The sequence below is a fragment of the Podarcis cretensis genome (assembly GCF_951804945.1).
Source record: "Podarcis cretensis genome assembly, chromosome: 1".
NCBI lineage: Eukaryota > Metazoa > Chordata > Lepidosauria > Squamata > Lacertidae > Podarcis > Podarcis cretensis.
Genome location: NC_137170.1, coordinates 23,725,105 through 23,747,273, shown reverse-complemented (window position 1 = coordinate 23,747,273; position 22,169 = coordinate 23,725,105). Strand labels below are relative to the sequence as shown.

Here is a 22,169-nt window from a genome sequence, read left to right as displayed (position 1 = left end):
GTTTTAAACAGTATTCAAAAGAAGAAGAAGAAATCTGCCATGCACGATCCTGTCCCACTTACACGCATGTAGAATTCTCTTCCCTCGTTTCCTGATTTTATCTGGAAGATGTAATAAGCACCAGGGTAGCGGGACGTTGCTTGCATTTGAAATATATCAGACGGCACAGTGCGCCCTGAAACATCCATGTCTCTGTACAAAATGGTAAATGGCTGGTCTCTGCATCCAGGATTTTCAGCTGGGCACATACAGTGACTGGAAGAACAGAAATTGTTACTATTAGTAGTAGTATTGCCACCAAAAACAACGGAGAATCATGCAGTACTCTGAAAATTAACACATTTATAATGGCATATGTTTTCCTGAATGAGTTATTCACTCTACTAATTATTATTGCTGCTATGTCTGACATTGAGCAAATTTCCAAAGAGAATTTGTTTTGTGTTGCTTAGCAAGAAAGGATATCTAGTATCTGAATGCATAGCACAACCTCTGCATCCTCAACTTCAGTTTTCTCTATAACCTGTTTTATAATCTACACCCTGCTGTGTTACAAGCATTTATCAACAAATTTGTGAAGTCAATCACCTGTTAGATTAACCAGCTTATAACAGTTAAACCAATCCGTTTATTGACCGATATTCCACAGTTTACAAGACCTACATTAATATGCACATGCCATTTATACTTGTGTTCTTAAACCCTAAACAATGTACCATCAACATCCTCTATGGAATAGCACTGAATGACAGCTCAACTTTGAAGACCTTTGAATGACTAATAAGACCTGCTCTTATTTCTTCATAAGCATACAGTATTTCTAGCTTAACTAGAAATACAGTTGAGTCTTTTGCCATCTGGTGGTCTGACAAGGGATTTTATATTTTGTGCCTGTTACTGTTAAAAGAAGCTAAGAAGCAGTTCTTATCATCGTCTTGGGGGCAGACAAGGCAATACATTGGCTCTGTTAAGGTCTGTTACCTTAAGTGCAGGCTTTGCCCACACAAATTGCAAGCAAGGGGACCTGATGCAGAATGGGACCAATATTGCCTTTTCCCTGCTCATTGCATCTATCATCTGATGAGTGGGAAGGAGCAATCTGCATCTCCATCAGGGGCTAGGCAGAAATGATGGACTCCAGAGTGCAGATAGAAAAAGGACTAATGTGGGATCAAGGAGAAGCAGAACCTATTGCTGCTGAAAACTCTTGTGTGTAAACCACGCTGTGACTAAAACAAACTGGGAAAGGGACATCAGTTTTAGAACATCTGCTTTGCATGCAGAAGGTGCCAGATTAAATCCCTGGCATCTCCAGATATGGCTGGGAGACCCCAAAGAGCAGTTATCAGTAATTCAGAAGCAGCTCACTGGCTGGGGTGAAGATGCTCTGCTAGATTCCTGGCAGGTTGCTTGCTGGGAGGTGGCTGGTGTGGTGCAGATTCACTTGTAGGAGCACTGGAAGCCATGCCAACTTCCCTGTCACCTCACCTGTCCAGGTAAACAACCATAACCCACCAGTGTGAGAAAGCTAGTGCAGTGGCTGCACTCAACAAAGCACTTCTGCAGCAATGCGACCTAGCTGGACCTATGGCCTGACTCTGCATAAAAGGCAGTTTCATATGTTTCTATGTAGAAGGGAGTGGACTTGAAGTGAGTCTGATGAGATATGTAGACTGAATAAAGAATGCCAGGAGGTCAGGGAAGGTCTACAACTCATTTCATCCTCACAAGGATTCTGCATATTGAATGTACTATTATAGGAGGGGGTACATGCCATTAAGAGTTAGATTTTTATTTAAGCTAAGGGCCAGATACACAGCAATAGACCTGGGTTTCCCACTGAGTATGCACACAACAATGAGCCACAGGTAGTTCTAGCTTCTTGATGAGCATAGCCATATGAAATCAATTTTTCCAGTTTTCTGTCAGTTGCATTCTCACTTCATGCATACACCTAAAGAGGAATCAAAGAAAGATCCCTAAAATCTGAATTGTGTAACGCAAAGCTAGCAGCAGAAAGTCCAAACAGCATATGCCTCTTGAAGAAGATAAATATCCTCCTATTTCTATGAAGATATTACTCACTTTTCACTGATCAGGATATAAGGCTCCTCACACCTTATTGGGTCTAGGCATTTGAATCCTCCCTGGACATTAAAACACGTTTGTTGCAAGGTACAAGTGTGGTTCCCAACGTCACATTCATTAATATCTAAAATGCAAAAAATAGAAGTAAATATTGGTATATTTTAATAAGTGTTTTAACCCCATGGCACTTGTGGCACAGAATACTATTTAACTAAAACACATCTGAAAGAGTCTTGCAAGATGCTACGCATGTATAATGTCCAGTAGGATGTACTGTAGTGTTTAGAGTGTTTTCAGGGACTGAATCTCCACCCACAAAGCTCACTAAGTGACTTTAGTCATATTTTCTCAGCCTAATCTATCTCACAGGGTTGTTCTGAGTGTGTGTGTGCGTGTGTGTATATATATATATATATATATATATATATAGGGATCAACTCAAATATTTTGACATGTCTGAATGTACCCAAAGAAGAGGAGGACGAAGGAACAGCAAATGAATATTGGCTCAGCTTCTTGCAAATGTGAGATCATACAATTCACTGCGGATCATGTCAAAACTCTCAAACCCTAAACACAGGGCAACAAAGCAAGCACGTAATTAAAACTCATTGTGATGTCTCCTCAAGGAGTTATAGAATTATGAGATAAAGCTATGTTGGGTGGTGTGTGATCTAGCAAAAATTGAAGGGAATTAGGGGGTTTGACCAGGAGGTTTCATTATGGCCCCCAACTACCTAGCCATGTAATTCAACTGGCCATACTCCATGTTTGTTTCCCCACCAATGTAATCAGTGTGCTGAAGGAGAATGTTGATGTGAGCTAAGGCACTGTGATGACTGGTTCATACTTGATAAGGTTTCTTCATAACTGCTTCATTCTGTGTTATCAAAGAAGCATATACGCAACTGTGTAGGAGAATTACCGTATTTTTCGCCCTATAAGACGCAGTTTTCCCCCTCCATAAATGAAGGGGAAATGTGTGTGCGTCTTATGGGGCGAATGCAGGCTCCTTGGCTTCAGTGATAGCAACGCGAAGCCTCCAAAGGCTGCGCTCCGGAGGCTTCGCGTTGCTTCTGCTGAAGCCAGGAGAGTCTGCTCTTTGAGGCTGGCGGTGGGGAAAGCAGCGCTTCCCCCATCGCCAGCCCCAGAGGATGGGGGGCAGCAGGAAGGCGCACGATGCCTTCCCGCTACTCTCCAACCTGCCTTTGAGGCTGGCGGTGAGGAAAGCAGCGCTTCCCCCATCGCCAGCCCCAGAGGATGGGGGGCAGCAGGAAGGCGTGTGATACCTTCCCGCTACTCTCCAACCTGCCTTTGAGGCTGGCGGTGAGGAAAGCAGCGCTTCCCCCATCGCCAGCCCCAGAGCATGGGGGGCAGCAGGAAGGCGCGCGATGCCTTCCCGCTACTCTCCAACCCGGCTTTGAGGCTGGCGGTGGGGAAAGCAGCGCTTCCCCCATCGCCAGCCCCAGAGCATGGGGGGCAGCAGGAAGGCGTGCGATGCCTTCCCGCTACTCTCCAACCCGGCTTTGAGGCTGGCGGTGGGGAAAGCAGCGCTTCCCCCATCGCCAGCCCCAGAGCATGGGGGACAGCAGGAAGGCGTGCGACGCCTTCCCGCTACTCTCCAACCCTCCTGTGGGCTTTTGCGGGAGATGGGGGAATTCCCTCCCGCAAAAGCCTGTGCTCTTTAAAGGGGCTCCGCGGCTTCTGCTGGCTTTTCTACGAGGGGGGGGGGAATTCCCCCACCTCCTAGATAAGCCCGCAGGAGCCACACACCCTTTAAAGAGCGTGCCGCTCTTGGGGGCTTTTCCTCGTGGAAGGAGAAGGGACTGACTGGCCGTTTCAGTCCCTTCTCCCTCCTGGTCGAAAAGCCCGCAGGAGTCATGCTGGGCTCCTGTGTGCTTTTGCGGGAGGTGGGGGAATTCTGCCACCTCCCACAAAAGCAGGGAGAAGGTCCAGAGCTGCGGCCGGGGGGGGGGAATCATATTTTTTTACTTGATTTCCCCCCCTGAAAACTAGGTGCGTCCTATGAGCCGGTGCGTCCTATAGGGCGAAAAATACGGTATTTTAGCATGAACCAGGATGTACCTTTGGGACCCAGAAACATCCTCTCTGACTGATGCTGCACTTTCCATTACATTATTTACATTGACTGACCTTTCACCATCTGGGCCTGTAACTCAGGCGCAGTTGATTGTCTGGAGGACTTAAGCTACGTACAGACGGCATTTCTGCACAGGTTGAGAGGAGAACTTGCTGAGCTTATCTCTTGCTATGTTGGATCCAGTGCAAACAACACTTTCCAATTATGCTTGGTAGAGGGGGGAATGCTACATCCAGAAGAACTGGTTGCTTGGTAAGGTATTTTAATGAGTTCACTGCTGTCCACAATTCGGTAGTAAACAAGCATGTTTTGTATGGAGTCAACTCTCTCTATTAAGCTCATTGGGAGATTTGACGTTTTCTTCACAGTTGGAGCAGAAAAAAAGGAATAGCATGGGACCTGTTGTGTAATCCTTAACTGCACTGGAGAATGGTTGCGTAGGCCAAGAACCTTGTGAACTGTAATGACACCACACACATAGTTATGTGTTCAGCAGTGTTGTACAATAGCTCCCAACATGCATTTCTAATTGCTTAGACCTTATGTTCATCCTTTGCTCATTAACTATTATTTCGAGAAAAAGGTTAATGTTTATTCTTGTGTTTGTTTTTTAATTAAAAAAAAAACAGCTGGCAAGATGTTCTTACCCTGGCATCGGATATCATCCAGAAGAACGTAGCCAGCAGGGCAGAAGCAGTAGTAACTACCTGGCTGGTTGACACATTCATGCTGACAAAGAAATTCCGAGAAGCTGCATTCATCCATATCTGTAAATTTGGGATTATGAAGAGTTAGCAGTTCATTGGTGATAGGTTCAGACCATTACCTGCTAAATATGAGTAAGTGGTTCAACCTTTGTTTCTCAACTCATTTTCTGTAACACTAGTTTTATGGTGCTTACTGACCCTCTTAAGTTGCCCTTGAGTTTCACTGGAGGCCACAACCCATGGACCATCTCATGACCCGAATTTCACCTAAACAAACAGAGGGCAGCCCATCTCTCATCACCCTCACATCATGTTCCCTGCCATGTATCACTTCCTGAACCAGTCGTGTGTGGCAAGCACAAGCTGACTTTATCCACCATGCAGTTTATGAGACAAAGGAGCTCCCCACCTATGTACCATCATGTTTTGTATGCTCACCCCTGCCACTCTTGGCCCACATTGGGAAGCTGCCTATCTAAAACTGTCCTTTCCTAGATAAGGTATTATGATGCTGCCCTGCCCCTTGTAACGCTGCTGGATTGTGTAAATCATGTTATATAATCTACAGCCATTAACCAATTTTAGAATCACGACAGATGTGCCAGACTAGGCCAGCAAAGGGTTTCACAATACTAGGATGACTAAGCAAACTTCCAAAACGTTGATTGAAACCAGATTTTATTTGGTATATTTGGGGAGATGTGCATGAACTTTAGATTCAGAAGAAGCCCACAGGATTAAAGCAATTCCAACGCTGAGCCAAAGTGAAGAAAAGCCAAGCTGATTTATTCCCTTTTGACACTAATGGGAGAGGAGGTCAAAGGAATCTATGAGCAACACCAGCGCTATTTTTGTACAGGACCTTGCAATTTTAGGTACAATAACAACACCAAACAAAATAATATTTGGGGATTTGGGTTTGACAACTAGGCAATCTAATCCCAGAACTGGCATGCTGTATCTCTTAGGGAAATCATTGGGTTTTTTCCTTCCTGTGATGTCTGCAAATAACAAATGCAGGCAGATGGTGAAAAAAGGAGCATGTCTAGTAGCAATATGCCAAATTAAGAACTGACCCTCAGAAGTACCAAAATTAAGTGTTTAGCATGGAGTGTACTACCGTATTTTTCGGCCCATAGGGCGTACCGGCCCATAGGGCGCACCTAGTTTTTTTGGGGGGAAATTAAGAAAAAAAAAATATTTCCCCCCCAGGCGCGGGGCTGGGGTCGGGGGAAGCTCGGAAGCTTTGACCTGCGAAGCCGCGCAGCTCTCCCACAGCTTGCGGATAGCTTCCTGAAGCCTGGAGAGTGAGAGGGGTCAGTGCGCACCGACCCCTCTCGCTCTCCAGGCTTCAGCGAAAGCCTGCATTCGCCCCATAGGACGCACACACATTTCCCCTTCATTTTTGGAGGGGGGAAAGTGCATCCTATAGGGCGAAAAATACGGTAATTCTTTAGCAAGTACATCATGATGTTGAAAAAGCTCTACTGTAGGCAGAAATACCAGCTCAAATGCTGTGTCTGGAGTACTGTTTTCCCTTTAAAATGAAATCTTGGTGAAGTGAAGCCAGAGCAAATGACAGGCAGATCTGACTTAAGTCTAGATTTGCCCCATCCTGCTCCCTACAAGAGGCGACCTTGGACTAAGGAGGAAGATGTTGACAGGCAGTGCCACCGCCTGGGTTAGGTGTAAGTAAGAAGGCAGGCAGGTGGGAACTGGATGGGGAGAGAGGTCAGGTGGCAGTGCCCCATTCTCCCTATTGAACCAGTCTCCACCAAAGGAAGGGGAACCTTTTTCAGCCCAGCAGTTGCATCCCTTCTGGGCCATGGCCTAGGCGGAGGGTGTGTGACTTGGGGAGAGTTTTGAGGGTCAGCTGGAGAGGCCTGGAGGGCCACACTGAGCCCCCTGGGCCTGAGTTTCCTCACCCCTAGCCAAAGGGGTCCCCTGTCTGCATGAATGAACATGACTAAGCTAGATACATTAATTTCAATAGGTCTACTCTGAGTAAGACCCACCCTATTCTTTTTCTGTAAGCCAGGCAGCGTTGCATCTACTTATGGTAAATTGGGGGGGGGGGGCATTTTTGGGAGATGTGTTTTTCCCAGAGCTTGACTCATTTAACTAGGCACAGGAGACCATTTCAGAACACAAACAGGCTTAACTAATCATTTTCAAATTAAACCAAGTGTATAATAAGTGTTCCATAACAGAAACAAGTATGAAAGCACAAGAAACAGCCGTATAATCCTTGTTGCAGTCATATGCTTAAATTCATTGACTTCAGTGATTTAAGGTCACTGCCAACACACTTGGGGCAAGAACATATGTACTGTAAATGCTTCTTTAGTTCACCTGCAGGAGGCCAAGCAAGGTGTAGTCTAAGGTTCTACAGTTAAGAGGCACTGATTCAACAAAATACATATACCCACACAATCCTGAGCACCTTTACTTGAGAGTATGCTCCATTGAAACCAATGGAAATAACTGCTCAGAGTCCTACATTTTGTGGGATTAGATGTTCCTGTTAATCCTTCCTAGTTTCATCACTCTAACTTTCCATGTATACTTGAAGGAGCATCTCCACTTCCCATCGCCCAACCTGGATATGGAGGTCCAGCTCTGAGGGACTTCTGGTGTTTCCCTCATTGTAAGAAGTGAAGTTACAGGGAACCAGGCAGAAGGCCTTGTCAGTAGTTGTGCCCTCCCTGTGGAATGCCCTCCCGTCAGATGTCACACAGATAAACAATCTTATGACTTTCCATAGACATCTGAACGCATCCCTGTTTCAGGAAGCTTTTAATGTTTGATGTTTCATTGTGTACCTTTATATTTTGTCGGAAGCCACCCAGAGTGGCTAAGGCACCCCAGTCAGATGGGTGGGGGTACAATTTGTTGTTGCTGCTGTTCTTAAAACAATGTAAGTACATGTGGAAAAAACATTCTTTCCCTTAAAAGCCAAGATAATAATGCCCACAATTTTTACTTACCAGTACAACTAATACCATCAGCCTCTAATTCATAGCCAGGGTCACAGCGGCAAAGGAATGAGCCATAGGTGTTGACACAGTTTTGCACACAAGGATTGTTGGTTGTACATTCATTCACATCTGTGGGAAAGCGGCATCAATCACTTTTTTCAAGGCTCTAGTTTATTTAAGGCTTACAGCAATGAAAAAGAACTTCTTAAAATTAAAACCTACTGAGATGATTTTGGCTACAAAAGAGAGAGAAAAGTAATTGGAGTATCTTCTTCCTTTGAGGCAGCGATGGGGACTTCCAGATGTTGTTGGACTACAACTCCCATTAGCCACAACCACCATAGCTTGTGGTCAGGAATGGTGGCAGCTGTAGCACAATTACATGTGAAGGTCCATAAATTCCTCATCCCTGCCATGACATTGGACACACAGCCCACAGAAAAAATAAATAAAACATAGCTGATCTTTTGTCTCTTGAGAGATGTTCTAAAGGTCATTTCTGGGAGATGTACAAATCACCACTTTAGAAAGAAAGCGGTGACAGATGTGTGAGTCAGTTGCTCATTCTCTTTGTGGAACTACTTTATGGCAAGTAAGAATTACTCCTAGTTTGCCCAAACTGTCTCTGTACATGAGGCCAGAGGGAGCTACTCTGCCAAGGGAACCACTATACTCAATGGGCAACATGGGGTAGTACACATCGGACGCTGACATGCAAACAAAGCTACAGTGCTGGAAAAGTTCAATTTACCACTGTGACATCTTGAAAAGATTCTGCATAGTCTGTTTGGGTTCAGACCAATATGGCAAACAAAACTGAAGTGTATCCTGCAGGTGCTTCCTTGTTTATCTACAAGTTTTAAGACTGACTGCTTCAATCATAACAAAACCTGGCCAAAAGCAGCAGGATGAAACAAGGGGGAAAGGGCAATGGATGAAGGCGTGTCTGTGACTGTAACAAACTGTAGCCTTAACTCTTAAGATTACTTTTTATGGGCATGTTGCTAGGAGATTTCTCCGACCCCACACTCAGGACCAGAGAGCTTTGATGATTTTGCAGCTGAAGGAGAACAAGGACTTTCATAAAAGAAAATTGCAAGAATCACCATGCATTAAACTTCATAAATATGTTTAAGGCTGTGGGTAAATTGATATTGTGGTTAGTGATCTGCATTGGCTGCCTGTTGCTGCTCCCAAGCCAAACTCATGGAAACCCTAAATAGCATGGGACCAGGCTACATAGCAGAATATCCCCCCTGCTGAAAGCCACATTGGACTTTGTGTCCCTTAAAGGAGACTCTGCTGGCCATAACATAGCCAATGGATTGTTGTCTGAAAACACCATGGAAACAGGCCTTTTCAGTTGTTATACCAACCCTCTGGAATACCCTCCCAAAGAGATTTGGAAAGCTCTATCAGTTGAATGTTTTGCTTAAAAAGTACTGTGCTCTCTGGTCTTCTCTCTCTCTTGCACAAACAGTACCTTGACATGATCTTCCGTCTTCATTCAGGATAAATCCTGGATTGCATGTACAGGAGTAGGAGCCTGGTACATTGGCACATAGCTGCTGACAGTAACCATAGCGACATTCATCTATGTCTGCAAAGAAAAATGTGAACAACAAATGAGACTATTAGTTGCACCTGTCACACAGTAAAATTTATAACCGCATGCACCCCGAACAACCATTTGCTAAGAGATCTCATTATTTCAGTGTGATCAAAGGCTGTATTGTTCCGGCCCATTACTTTGCGCACAAAATCTTTTTTCATTGAACCCTGTAATCTCCCTTCGCCATTGGTCTGTCCATGCCTGCCTTGAGTCCACAGATGCTGTTGGATTACAACACCCATCATCCCTGACCATTTGCTAAACTGGCTGGAGATGATGTAGCCCAACATCTGGGGGTCCGAGTTTGAAGAACTGAAGATTATGCAACTCATTGAAGGCCAACTCATACCAACACTCTCCTCATGATGCTTTTTGCTTTTAGTCCAGATCACTGCATGCACGGACAGTAGTCAGAAACCCTGTACACCAGAAGCACAAACCATGTTTTTAATATACCATCATAAACCTTCTAATGCTGGGCTGAGCAAGCAAAATCTCTTGCATGGAACAAGCTGTACAAAAAAAGGATGCACTCGATTACATGAACTAGCACATTGGTTCTAATCTAAGCCTGTTCAACAGGGACTATGTTTGCTAATAGCTTCTAGCAGACTAGTGTGTTGTTGGAGATCAGTACAATTAATAAACATGGCAGCTGTAATATAGAAATAAAGCTGCTCACTGTTCATACACCATCAAAAAATCTTTGGTCTTAATTTGTATTTCTCAAGCTCGTAATGTTCCAGTGTGTTATTAGAAAGAAGCAGAGCAGAAAATATCACACTGAGCACGTCTGCAAAAATTATGTTGCAACAGAGGAAGCTCGAGAACTGAGCAGCGACTCCCCCAGCTGTAAAAAAAATAAAAAAGTTACATTTAAAAGAACGCTGCACTGACTTGCATGGTAATCAAAATCTTTGCTGGTGTGAAAGCAGCAGCAGCAGCAGCACTGAGGCTTCTTCACCACCTCTGGACTCTGAGAATGGGCCAAAAGTGTCCTCCTTCAGAGACAGCATTCAGAACAAAGTGGTCAGAAGAACAGCTGCAAGTCTACCAGATTGCTGTGCTGGCTAAAAACACTTAATAATAATAATAACAATAGGAAGAAGCTTAAACAAATCTTAGTTTAAAAGGCATTTCCAGGTCTCCAGTATGATATTATATTTCTTACCTGCCCTTCCCCGTGAGGTCCTAGGATGGGTTACAACAATTTAAAAATGCAATATTAAAATGTAGTGGGTAAAATGTTGGGATTTAGACTGGATAGACCAAGATTCCAAGGCCAGGAAATGAAAATGGCAAAATAAAGGCAACTTTTATTACCATGCATGTAGGAAAAGGCCAATGACCAGATGGAACCTTACTCTAGTATCTCTAAAGAAAGAATGTGTTTAATTTCAGAAAATCTTTTTGTGAGTTGAAGGAACACAAATTCATAATGGCTGATAGCATGTGTTTTACATTTGGTTCACTTATTGAAAAGATGTCATACTGGAGCTCAAGAAATAGGAAGCTACATCAAAATGATGGTTTCTCAAACACCTTGTGCATCTGGCCAGCCCAAATGATACACTCACTTATGCTTTAGAGATATGATTGGCTCATAGCAAACCCAATACTTTGTTTGGATGCAAGACACTGTTTGCTATGTAGGTAAAGGTAAAGGTAACTAAACCGCTACTGGCGCACGGAGGACCGTGAGAGAAACCAGAGCACACAGAAATGCCATTTACCTTCCTGCCACAGCGGTACCTATTTATCTACTTGCACTGGTATGCTTTCGAACTGCTAGGTTGGCAGAAGCTGGGACAGAGCAGCGGGAGCTCACCCCATTGCACAGATTCGAACTGCTGGCTTTCCAATTGGCAAGCCCAAGGGGCTCAGTGGTTTAGTTCACAGCACCACCCACGTCCCTTTGCTGAAATGTGTAGAGGTGTCTTGCATTCAAACATTGCATTGGGTCAGACATGGCTGCTTAACACCTTATAGGACACTCTCTACGAGACTTGCCATCCCTTTGAATAATAGTGTCCTTAGTCCCCTTTATTTACGTGGTCTAGACATACATTTCCCCCCAATCCATCATGCAGAAATCACAAACTGTTTTGTTTTGTTTTAAAGACACTTCCTCCCAAAGTATTACATACCTAAACATTGGCCTTCTAAAAGCCAGTATCCTTCTGTGCAGGAGCAAGTATACCCTCCCTCAGTGTTGATGCAGATTTGGGTGGGGTTGCACTGGTGTGATTCAGACGCACATTCATCAACATCTGCAATTCAGAAAATAATCAAGCATTACATGATTATTCAGATACAAACGCATTTGTCACAACTGCAGAGTCCCATTCCTATAATCAAATATATAAAAGATCCATCTGAGAAAGCAAGGAGGAAGAATGCCAAATACATTTGGAGCAGCTTTAACCACAGTCTCTGAGGCACTGAAGAAAATTCAGTATTGTACTCTCTATGCCAAGGTACTGAGTGCAGGAGAATCATTGACAGTTTGTGAGAAACATGTCCACCCAACAGATGCTCTGTCTCTTATAGGGCTGATTCAATGACAAAAGTTATTCCCAGTTTCTTTGATATCATGCTACATCTACTAGTTGCTTTCCTGGTAAATAACATTTCTGAACACAGACCAATTGGGAATTTGTAACCCGTAATAAAAACGCCTTCTTCAATCAGACCTTTCGTTTGTCTGATCTCCAGAGCGCTAGGGCTGTATTCCTAAGCATACTTGCAGCATGATGTAGCAGGTTTCTTAGAAGTAAGTCCTCAGAGTTCAATGGGACTGACAGCACTGTCTTACACATGCTTACAAACAATTCCCATTGTGTTCAGTGGAGTTTACAGCCAGGTAACTGCATTAAGTTGAAACCTAAGGATGCTTCCAGACTGTTCTTTGGTGGGTGGGGTGGTGCACTAGAAAATTCAGGTTTGGCAATTAAAGTGGATTTGGCACAACAAACTGCCTCACCTCCATTTGATACAAACACCATACAGAATAAATGCTCAATAAGATTACAATTAGGGATGGGGGGGATTTGATTCTGCTTACATTTAAGAGCAAAATCCACTGAATTTTCAGAAGCTATACGTGAACTGAAATGAAACCATCCTGCAAAATTCACACTTGACTTCCGAGTTTAGCAACACAGTTCTTCAACCAAGTAGCATGTACAAAAATGCATACATTGAGGAAATGTGCATAAAATGCAAAAATGAGTGAGAATAACTTCAAACAATGCATGACATGAGAGAAAACTGATTGCAAAAAAATTGTATATTAGGCAAAATTGCATCCTATGGGTAGAATTCAATGTTGCACTGTGATGAATGATCCATTAGTGCAAGCATTTCTGCTAGTCAGATGGAGCCACCTCCCCTCCTACTACTTTATGCTGTTTTGGGGCTTCTTCTGACCCTCCAGAGCCAATTGGGAGGGGCACGTGGGCAGGGGAGAGGAAGAAAGGCCCTATTGTGCTAGTAAGATTCATTGTGTTGGCTTCCACAAGCCTAACTATTTTTTGAATGCCATTCAAAGATGTATATATTAGGAGATATTTGCATTATAATGCTGACAAATTTTCTTGAGGTCTTAAGGTTTTGCAAACTGATGTGGAAATGTGGAGAACTCAACCTAAGACTGGAAAATGAGAAACCAAAATTGACACATTCATCCAGCCTTAATTTCACATCCTATACACCCGTTGGGGGTCAAAACACGTTACTTCAAATGCCCTGCCTTTCTTCTCCCTTTTAAAACTAAAGGTAGCTTTGCAAGTCCTGATCTGGATTAGGACTGCAGTGCAGAAGGGGGTGGGTTAACACATTTCCTTTTGTTGCTTCCCTGCTGAAAATCCACCCCCCCACACTGCAGTTTGCAGCAAATGGCAGTGCATAGCAAACTTTCTGTGGAGGGTGAATCTTCACTGGGGAAATTAATGTCACTGTCCTCCTTGGTGCAGGGACATGTTCTTTCCCCCCTTTTTTCTTGCTCATGTTACTCCTTTAGATTCTCTAATCTTACCTAAATGGCTGACTGCTCCCATGTAAACCTGCCCATTCACATCTATAATCTTTGGACATCCTTCTCTGAGTGCCCCTGCAAAGTTAGGACAACAGGCAGGCAAGGGGTTCCAGAAATAAGGCACCATTTAATTCAGCCAAGCTTGAAGTGACAGACTGCTGGGGTTCCACGTGCAAACACTTATGTGTAACTCAAGATCTATACATACAAGTGCTCCAAGGACATTCTTTGGCACCTTTTTGTTCCTTGGAAAATTGCAAACAAGAGCAAATGGAACGGAGGGCATTGTGCAAACATCACTTGTCCACTCTCTTGCACATTACGTTATATAAATATGGGAATAAACTGCTTAGTTTTGTGCAACTCACTGATTTCCTGCCAGGTCCTTTTGTTGTGAACATCACTGAAATATATGGCAGAAACAATGCTTAACAAGTCTCTACTGCTTTTCACCTCCATTGTTGTTTAATAGGACTAATGAATGGGCTATGGTGAAGTGCCAATGGTGCTGCACACATAAGAACTGGTGAGCCAATTTCATCGTTGGCAGTATGTAAATCCTGCACAGGTAAGTTTCTTTTTATATATATATATATATATATAATTTTATTAAAGATTTTCTTAATACAGTAAAGAAGAAACCAAAATAAACAGAAAACAAAACAGAAAAACAAACAGAAATACAATTAACATCTTGTAATAGCCATATTTTCTTCGTTTTTTGGACTTCCTCACATCTCTCGCTCCTGCGTTCCAAAATTATACAATTTTAATCAGCAATTTATCACCTTGTTTCCATTCTTATTCTATAGATTGCCAATATTATGTCCCTAACTTTGAATACTTTTAGCTAAGTCTTAATTACCCAGTTTAAACATAATAATTATTCAAAATTTATTTTTCTCTTTAGGTTCACTTATTCTCATATTCTTTTCAACTAACTTAATGGAGCCATGTTATTTTCAATCTCGCATCCTTCTTAGCACTCATGTAATTTACAATGTTTTTGTAGATAGTCCTTAAATTTCATCCAATCCTCTTCCACTGCTTCCTCTCTCAGGTCTCGGAACCTGCCAGTCATTTCTGCTAGTTCCATATAGTCCATCAGTTGCATCTGCCATTCTTCCAGCGTGGGCAAATCTTGAGTTTTCCAATATTTGGCGACAAGTATCCTTGCTGCTGTTGTAGCATACATGAAAAATGTTCAGTCCTTCTTTAACACCCTCTGGCCAACAATGCCCAAAAGGAAGGCCTCTGGTTTCTTAGGGAAGGTATACTTAAATACCTTTTTCAGCTCGTTATATATCATTTCCCAGAAAGCCTTAACCCTAGAGCAAGTCCACCAGAGGTGAAAGAACGTTCCTTCAGTTTCCTTACATTTCCAACACTTATTATCAGGCAGGTGGTATATTTTTGCAAGCTTGACTGGGGTCATGTACCACCTATATATCATTTTCATAATATTTTCTTTCAAGGCATTACATGCCGTGAATTTCATACCGGTGGTCCATAACTTTTCCCAGTCAGCAAACATAATATTATACCCAATGTCCTGTGCCCATTTTATCATAGCTGATTTAACCATTTCATCCTGTGTGTTCCATTTTAACAGCAGGTTATACATTCTTGAAAGTACCTTAGTCTTAGGTTCTAACAATTCTGTTTCCAACTTCGATTTTTCCACCTGGAAACTTAGCTTTTTATCCAATTTAAAAACCTCTTTAATCTGAGCATAATGTAGCCAATCTCGCACTTTATCTTTTAGTTTCTCCAAACTCTGTAGCCTCCAATTATCTCCATCTTTTTCTAGTATCTCCCAATATTTCGGCCATTTGACCTCCATATTGGGTCTTTTCAGAGCCTTAGCTTCCATAGGTGACAGCCACCTTGGGGTCTTATTTTCCAATAAGTCTTTGTATTTTGTCCAGACATTAAACACTGCTTTCCTAACAATATGATTCTTAAAGGTCTTGTGAATTTTAACCTTGTCGTACCACAGATATGCATGCCATCCGAAAGCATTGTTAAAACCTTCCAAGTCTAAAACATCAGTGTTTTCAAGAAGCAGCCAATCTTTTAACCAGCAGAAAGCTGCTGATTCATAGTACAACCTTAAGTCTGGCAGGGCAAACCCCCCTCTTTCTTTAGCATCAGTTAGTATTTTAAACTTAATTCTGGGCTTTTTGCCCTGCCAGACAAATTTCGAGATATCTCTTTGCCACCTCCCGAAACACTCCATTTTATCCACAATCTGTAGAGTCTGAAACAAAAACAGCATCTTTGGCAATACATTCATCTTTATAGCAGCAATTTGGCCCAACAAGGAAAGTTTCAATCTTGACCAACTTTCAAAATCCCTTTTAATTTCTGACCAACACTTTTCATAGTTATCCTTAAATAAACTCAGATTCTTTGCTGTTATGTTTACCCCTAGGTATTTAACTTTTTTAACCACATTTAACTCTGTCTCTTTCTGAAACCTTTCTGATTCTGAAGATGTCAAGTTTTTTTCCAATACCTTAGTTTTTTGTTTGTTTAGCTTAAATCCCGCCACCCGACCAAACTCATGAATCAATTGTAATACCCTTTTTGTACTAGATTCTGGCTCCTGTAAGGTCAAAACTAGGTCATCTGCAAAAGCCTTAAGTTTATACTGTTTCGCTCCGACCTGAATTCCTTCAACCAACCGGTCCCCTCTGATCATATTCAAGAGCACCTCCAGGACCGAGATAAATAACAAAGGGGAAATAGGGCAACCTTGTCGTGTTCCCTTTTCAATTTTAAACTCTTCCGTCACCACATTGTTAACTATCAATTTAGCCTTTTGTTCTGAATAGATTGCATCTATCCCATTTTCAAATCCCCGTCCCACTCCCATCCCTACCAAGTTTTTCTTCTTGAACTTCCATGAAATATTATCAAAGGCCTTCTCCGCATCTATAAATATTAACACTGCTCTTGTATTAATATTTGTTTGCAAGAGTTCCAAAATGTCAATAATGTTCCTTGTGTTAGCAAACAAATGTCTACCTGGGAGAAAGCCTGCCTGATCTTTATGAATCACTTCGTTTAAAACTTTTTTAAATCTACTTGCTAAAATGTCTGCAAAAATTTTGTAATCCACATTTAGAAGGGAGATGGGACGGTAGTTCTTAAGTTGTGTCTTTTCAGTTTCTGATTTAGGTATCAATGTGATGAATGCTTCTTTCCACGATTCCGGTGCTTTCTTCCCCTCCATAATCTCATTGCAAACCTCCAACAATGGATGTATCAAATAGTCTTTCAATGTCTTATAATATTTGGAGGTAAGCCCATCTGGCCCTGGAGATTTACCCAGTTGCATATTCTGAATGGCATCTTCGATCTCTTGTTGTGTTATTTTATAATTCAGGGTTGATCTATTTTCTTGAGACAACTTTGATAATCCATTCTTTATCAAAAATTGTTCTATCTCAACCTCATTTTGCGGCCCTTGAGTATATAATTGTTTGAAGTATCTCTGGAAGCACTTTCTGATCTCCATTGGGTTCTGGATATTTCTTCCTTCAATCTCTAGATTAGTAATCGTGTTTAATTTTTGTCTCTTTTTCAACTGCCATGCTAACAGTTTTCCACATTTGTTTGCCGATTCAAATGATCTTTGTTTCATTAGTTTAACTTTCCACTCGACTTCCTGATTTGTCAATTTGGAATATTGTGCTTGGTAAAGTTTAATTTCTCTCAAAATCTCCTGTGACTTCGGTCTCGATCTTAGCTTCTTCTCACATTCTTTAATTTTCTCCAAAATCTTATCTTTTTTCTCATTCTGTGCTCTTTTCTTTATAGTGTTCTGTTGTATCAGAAACCCCCTCATAACCGCTTTGCTTGCGTCCCAGATGATTCTTTTTTCCACCATAGTGTTCAAATTTATCTCGAAATAGTCCTTCAAAACTTTTTGGGCCTTTTTGATAGTCTCCTGATCTCTAAACAAATTGTCATTCATCTTCCATCTGAAGGATCCGGTTGGGATTAGTCTCATATCCATCTTTACGGCATTATGGTCGGAGCAGGTCTTTGGGCAGATTTCCACTTTTCTTATCTTAGGTGCCAGACCTCTAGTTACCCATATTTGGTCGATTCTTGTCCATGTCAGTTGGGCTTCAGAAAAGAATGTTCCTTCTCTTCCCAGGGGGTTCTTTGTCCTCCAAATGTTGATCATGTCCATATTGTCAGTCAGTTCAAAGAAAGTTTTAGGTAGTCTGCCATCTTTTGTCACCTTTTGGCTATGGGACTTATCCATGTTGGTTGAAGCCACCCCATTCATATCTCCCATCATAATGATGTTGTCATAGTCCAGATAGTCCAGCATTATCTCATGCAGCTTCTTATAAAATTCCGATTTTCCCCTCATTTGGTGCATAGATTCCTAATATCAAAAACTTTTCTCCTTGATTTTGTATCTCAATTGCCAAAATTCTTCCCTGCTCATCTTTAAATAGAAATTTTGGTGACAGGCTCTCCTTCGCATATATCACCACTCCTCTTTTCTTGACTCGGTCCGAAGAAATAAATTCTTGTCCTAGTCTTTTGTTTATTAACACTTTTCTGTGGAGCCTAGTCACATGTGTTTCTTGCAAGCAAATAATGTCCAATTGTTCTTTTTTCAATATATGGAATATTCTTTTCCTTTTTTCCGGGGAATTGCAGCCATTAATATTCCAACTCAGAAGTTGCAGAGACATCCTGGACGAATCTGTTATTCCTTTGGTGGTGGTATCTTTTTCTCCTGGTCTTCAGATCCCAAAGGTGTAGGTGCTGGCGATGGCCCGGGCCCTGAAGGTTTATCAATCCCTTTCTGAAGGTCCTCTCCGTAGGCACTCAAAAATTTTTCTTTATCCTCGGCTGTTTTAATTTTCACCTTCTTCCCTCTGAATGTAAAAGATTATCCTTGAGGAAATTCCCACCTGAAAGCAATTGAATTACTCCTCAGCAATCTTGATAACTCAATGTAGGTGGATCTAAGGTCCAACAGTTGTTTTGGGATATCTTTATAAATTTCTGCTCTTCTGTCCGAAATTTCTAGTGACTTTTCGTAATGTAGGCCTAATATTTTATCTCTTTCCTCCTTGGATCTCAAAGTAATCAGGCAGTCTCTGGGCCTATCTTTCCTTGTTACTTTCCCAAGTCTAAAGGCAGTCACAATTTTAAAGTCCTTTTCTTCTTCCAAAGGCCAAAACTTGGAAAATTCTTTTGTCAGGAATTCAACTAAGTTCCCTTGTTCAAGTTCTAATATAGACCTTAATCTCAGATTATTTTCCCGACTCCGTAGTTCTATCATAGACAGATAAGCCTGCTGTTCACCAATCTGCTTGTGCAATGGTTTTACCTCCTTCTCTAATTCTTCAACTTTTTGATCGGCTTCCTCAGCCAATTTACGATTTTCTGTAGTGGCTTCAAATAGTTTCCCAATTGATTGTGTATTCAGAGCAACTTGTTCAGTTAATTTATTAACACTGGCTGTATTTTGGTCAATCTTAGCCGTTTGCTCATCCGCTTTTTTATCCAAAACTTCCAATTTTTCAAAAATTTTATCTAGTACTGAGCTGGATCCTCCTGCAGCCATAACTTCCAGCAAAGGTTGCTCAGTTCCTTCTTCCTCTGCCAACAACACAGCAGGGACAGATGATCTACGTGGCTGTGAAGTTAAAGTCAAAGTTGTTTGTTTAGCTTTTGCTTTAGCCGCTCTTGTTTTCCCAGTGCCACTCATTCCAGTTCGTCTATAAGTCAAGGTCAAGCTGAGTATGTTCCCATGGGAATCCACCAGCCCAGAGGGTAGACAGCCAAATAGGAGGAAAGGAAAGAGAAAGCAAAGTCACGTACAAGTATAAATCCAAAGTCCTCTAGAGGGAGTTCAAATATATCTTGAGGGGAAAAGCCAGATTGTTAAAATAAATGATTTACAACTCCAATTAATCCAGAGCTCCAATATTTCTACAGCAATGTCCAAACAGCCGTTAATTTCCATAGAACCTTCAGTTTTTGTAGTTAACAGAGTTGGTCTTAAAAGCACAACAATGTCTCTAACAAGTGCCAGAACAGGTTTTTCAATGTAGCAGTTCCAATAACACTCAGCTTGTAGCAAACCCTAATAACAGAGTATCAAAATCTGCAGTCTGACAGTTCTGTTAATCAGGCAGTCCAGTTGCCTGGGTCTCTCAGTGAAATTGTAGTTCCAAAAGAAGAGGTAAAACACAGTCCATATTTAAAATAAATCACTTAAAAGGGTTAAATCCTAGTTTAGCATGAAAACAGCTCCAATAGAAGCGCAGATTGCTTGCTTTTTAACGCCTCGTCAAAGGCTCCAAAGATCAAAGTCCTTTGCTTTAGATCTTAAGCAGAAGCGGAAGACAGACTTCCTGGTTGCGTCTCCCGCTTTTAGCCAAATTTATAATAATTTAGTCTCCAATTCTTACTGTCCTTTCTTACTCACGGGTTGTTACTTTTCCAATCGAATGTCCCCAGGAAAAAAGGTCAGCGCTCACCGACAGCAGCTATGCGGCTTCACTCCATAGAAATAGCGATCGACTCACAGCACCGCGCCAGCCCTTCCACGTTCCGAGACCCCTTAGGGGGTCCCTTCTTCGTTTCGGGGGGCGCTTCTGGTACCCGCCGAGTCCCACGACCACAGGCTTTCACTGCCTGTGGGTTTCCGATGTGGGTCTCCGCTTCGCCGTAGCGGACGACCCGTTTCCGTGGAGCTTCCCCCTCACAGCGCAAGGAGGACCGCCATTGCCGTTCGCGCCGCCTCCGGAAGTCCCACAGGTAAGTTTCTTTTCCTTCTCCAGTATCACTTTAGAATCAGGCCTTACAGAATAGATCTTGAGTTACATGTAAGTGTTTGCATGTGGGACCCCAGCAGTGAATCTATGATCAGGAATAAGGGCTGCCAGAATCCAGTGGGATACAGAGAAGACGGTATAATCTCCTTTCGGAACTCACCCTACCCCCCCACCAAAGAACAAAAAGTTGACATCCTGATTTGGTCTCTGGTAAAAAAATTCTTGAAGATGGACATTTTATGTCTCCCCTTGATAACTTTGTTTTTGCTAAGAAGATTGTCTTCTAAATTTCTGCCTACATCTCTTTGGAATCAACTGGTAGGTTTTTTTGTGTGTTTTTTTCTGCAGGTGCTAAATTCATTCTCTTTTACATAGCCAGCCTTTCTGATATACTAAAATTAATATTTTAACGGCAAGTGGGATGACACAACCTGTGTCTTCCAATACTATGCCTCATTTTAGTATGCAAATAGACATGATCCTGTCAGAGTTATGGTATACACTTGGAAGTCACACTGATTTCAATTACAGAATTAAGCACATTAATATACAGTATGCAGTGTTTTTTCCCTTTAAAAATGTTTAGGGGTACTCTCATTTTGACTCAAGAAAATCACCATTTTATAGTTCAAATTGGGAAAAATAAATACAGTAAATGGACAAAAGTACAAAGTTTCACAAAATGTTTAGGGGTGCACGTACCCCTGTGTCCCCCCAGAAAATAAAGGACTGAATATATGCATATCAATCTGTTGAACCTAATAGTTTGGACACTGAAATTTGCCTTTAAACAGGTGTTGAGAGAGTTGGTCTTGGATGGTTCCCAACCTATCAGGCTGTCATTGAAAAAATAACACTGCCCAAACACAACAGTGATTTGCATTTTGGCTGTGGTTTGTACTTTAGGAATGTAGGATTGTTAAGCACTGCTTCTTACCAAATGCAATTATCATGAGAGGAAGGAGGGGGGACTAAGAGAAAGTGTGTTATTTCACTGCAGAAAAATCTACAAGAAAGAACTTTATTTTGTCAGTGTCCCAAAATATAGTGGCAAAGGGGTTTTGAGAGAACTTCATATCAGATATGAGATTCCGAACCTTTTTTAGAATCATCATTTTAAAGTAATATGAGCTACTTTTTCTTTTTCACCAAACATTATAAATTAAATAGGCAGATGAGAACAAAACTTTAAAAACTGCCTCCTTAATGGGGGATTAAACTAATTTGTGGGTAATATTAACCTAATCATGCATATTAGGAAGACTGTTGATTTTTTCCCCATTAGTAAGCTTCCCCAGGGGCATCTGGCAAACCACTGGATTGCTAGATAGATTGCTAGACTGGATAGGTCCTTGGTTTGACCCAGCAAGGCTCTTATCATCATTATGTTCTATACATGTTGCTATACTTCTTTGGGAAACTTGGAGAAATGAGAAGAGGGGAACTGAGCTAGTAGATTTTGCCAAAGAGTGATTAGTTTACATTCCCACTAATGCGTGAACTTCTTGACGGTACAGTTGAACTGAGTCATTAATGCTTTTGCTCCAAGGCTTTTCGGAAGGCCAGCAAAATATTGGATGCAGCTGAGGGCGCTTCAAAATTGTTTCCACTGCTCTTAAAATCTTGCACCTCTCTTCATCCTTATGATGATGCTTTTTAAGGTTGCTTTGCTCTGCCGATCCATTATTCAGAGTTAAACCCTCAGATCACTGAAGCTTGTTTCAGAGGAATGAACTGTGTCAATGAAGCAAAGAAAACCACGCCGAGCATTTCACAACAGGAGCAAAAACACGGCTTGTTGGAGAATGTCACACAAAGCTTTCTGAGAA

At 41.9% G+C, this 22,169-nt stretch overlaps 1 protein-coding gene and 1 long non-coding RNA gene across 3 annotated transcripts in view; one reads left to right on the top strand and one right to left on the bottom strand.

Annotated features, from left to right (window-relative positions):
* The window catches only part of LOC307200864, a 345,619-nt gene that overhangs the window by 275,404 nt on the left and 48,046 nt on the right, over window positions 1-22,169 (top strand). The window lies entirely within an intron of this gene.
* Window positions 1-22,169, bottom strand: part of FBLN5 (fibulin 5) — a 70,848-nt gene that overhangs the window by 3,989 nt on the left and 44,690 nt on the right. For both annotated transcript variants that reach the window (XM_079948924.1, XM_079948925.1), the window contains 6 exons: window positions 11,634-11,756; window positions 9,358-9,474; window positions 7,884-8,003; window positions 4,837-4,956; window positions 2,086-2,212; window positions 63-255 (listed from right to left, as the gene is read on the bottom strand). In XM_079948924.1, the coding sequence (XP_079805050.1) occupies window positions 63-255; window positions 2,086-2,212; window positions 4,837-4,956; window positions 7,884-8,003; window positions 9,358-9,474; window positions 11,634-11,756 (800 nt within the window). The remainder of the gene's footprint in view (window positions 1-62; window positions 256-2,085; window positions 2,213-4,836; window positions 4,957-7,883; window positions 8,004-9,357; window positions 9,475-11,633; window positions 11,757-22,169) is intronic.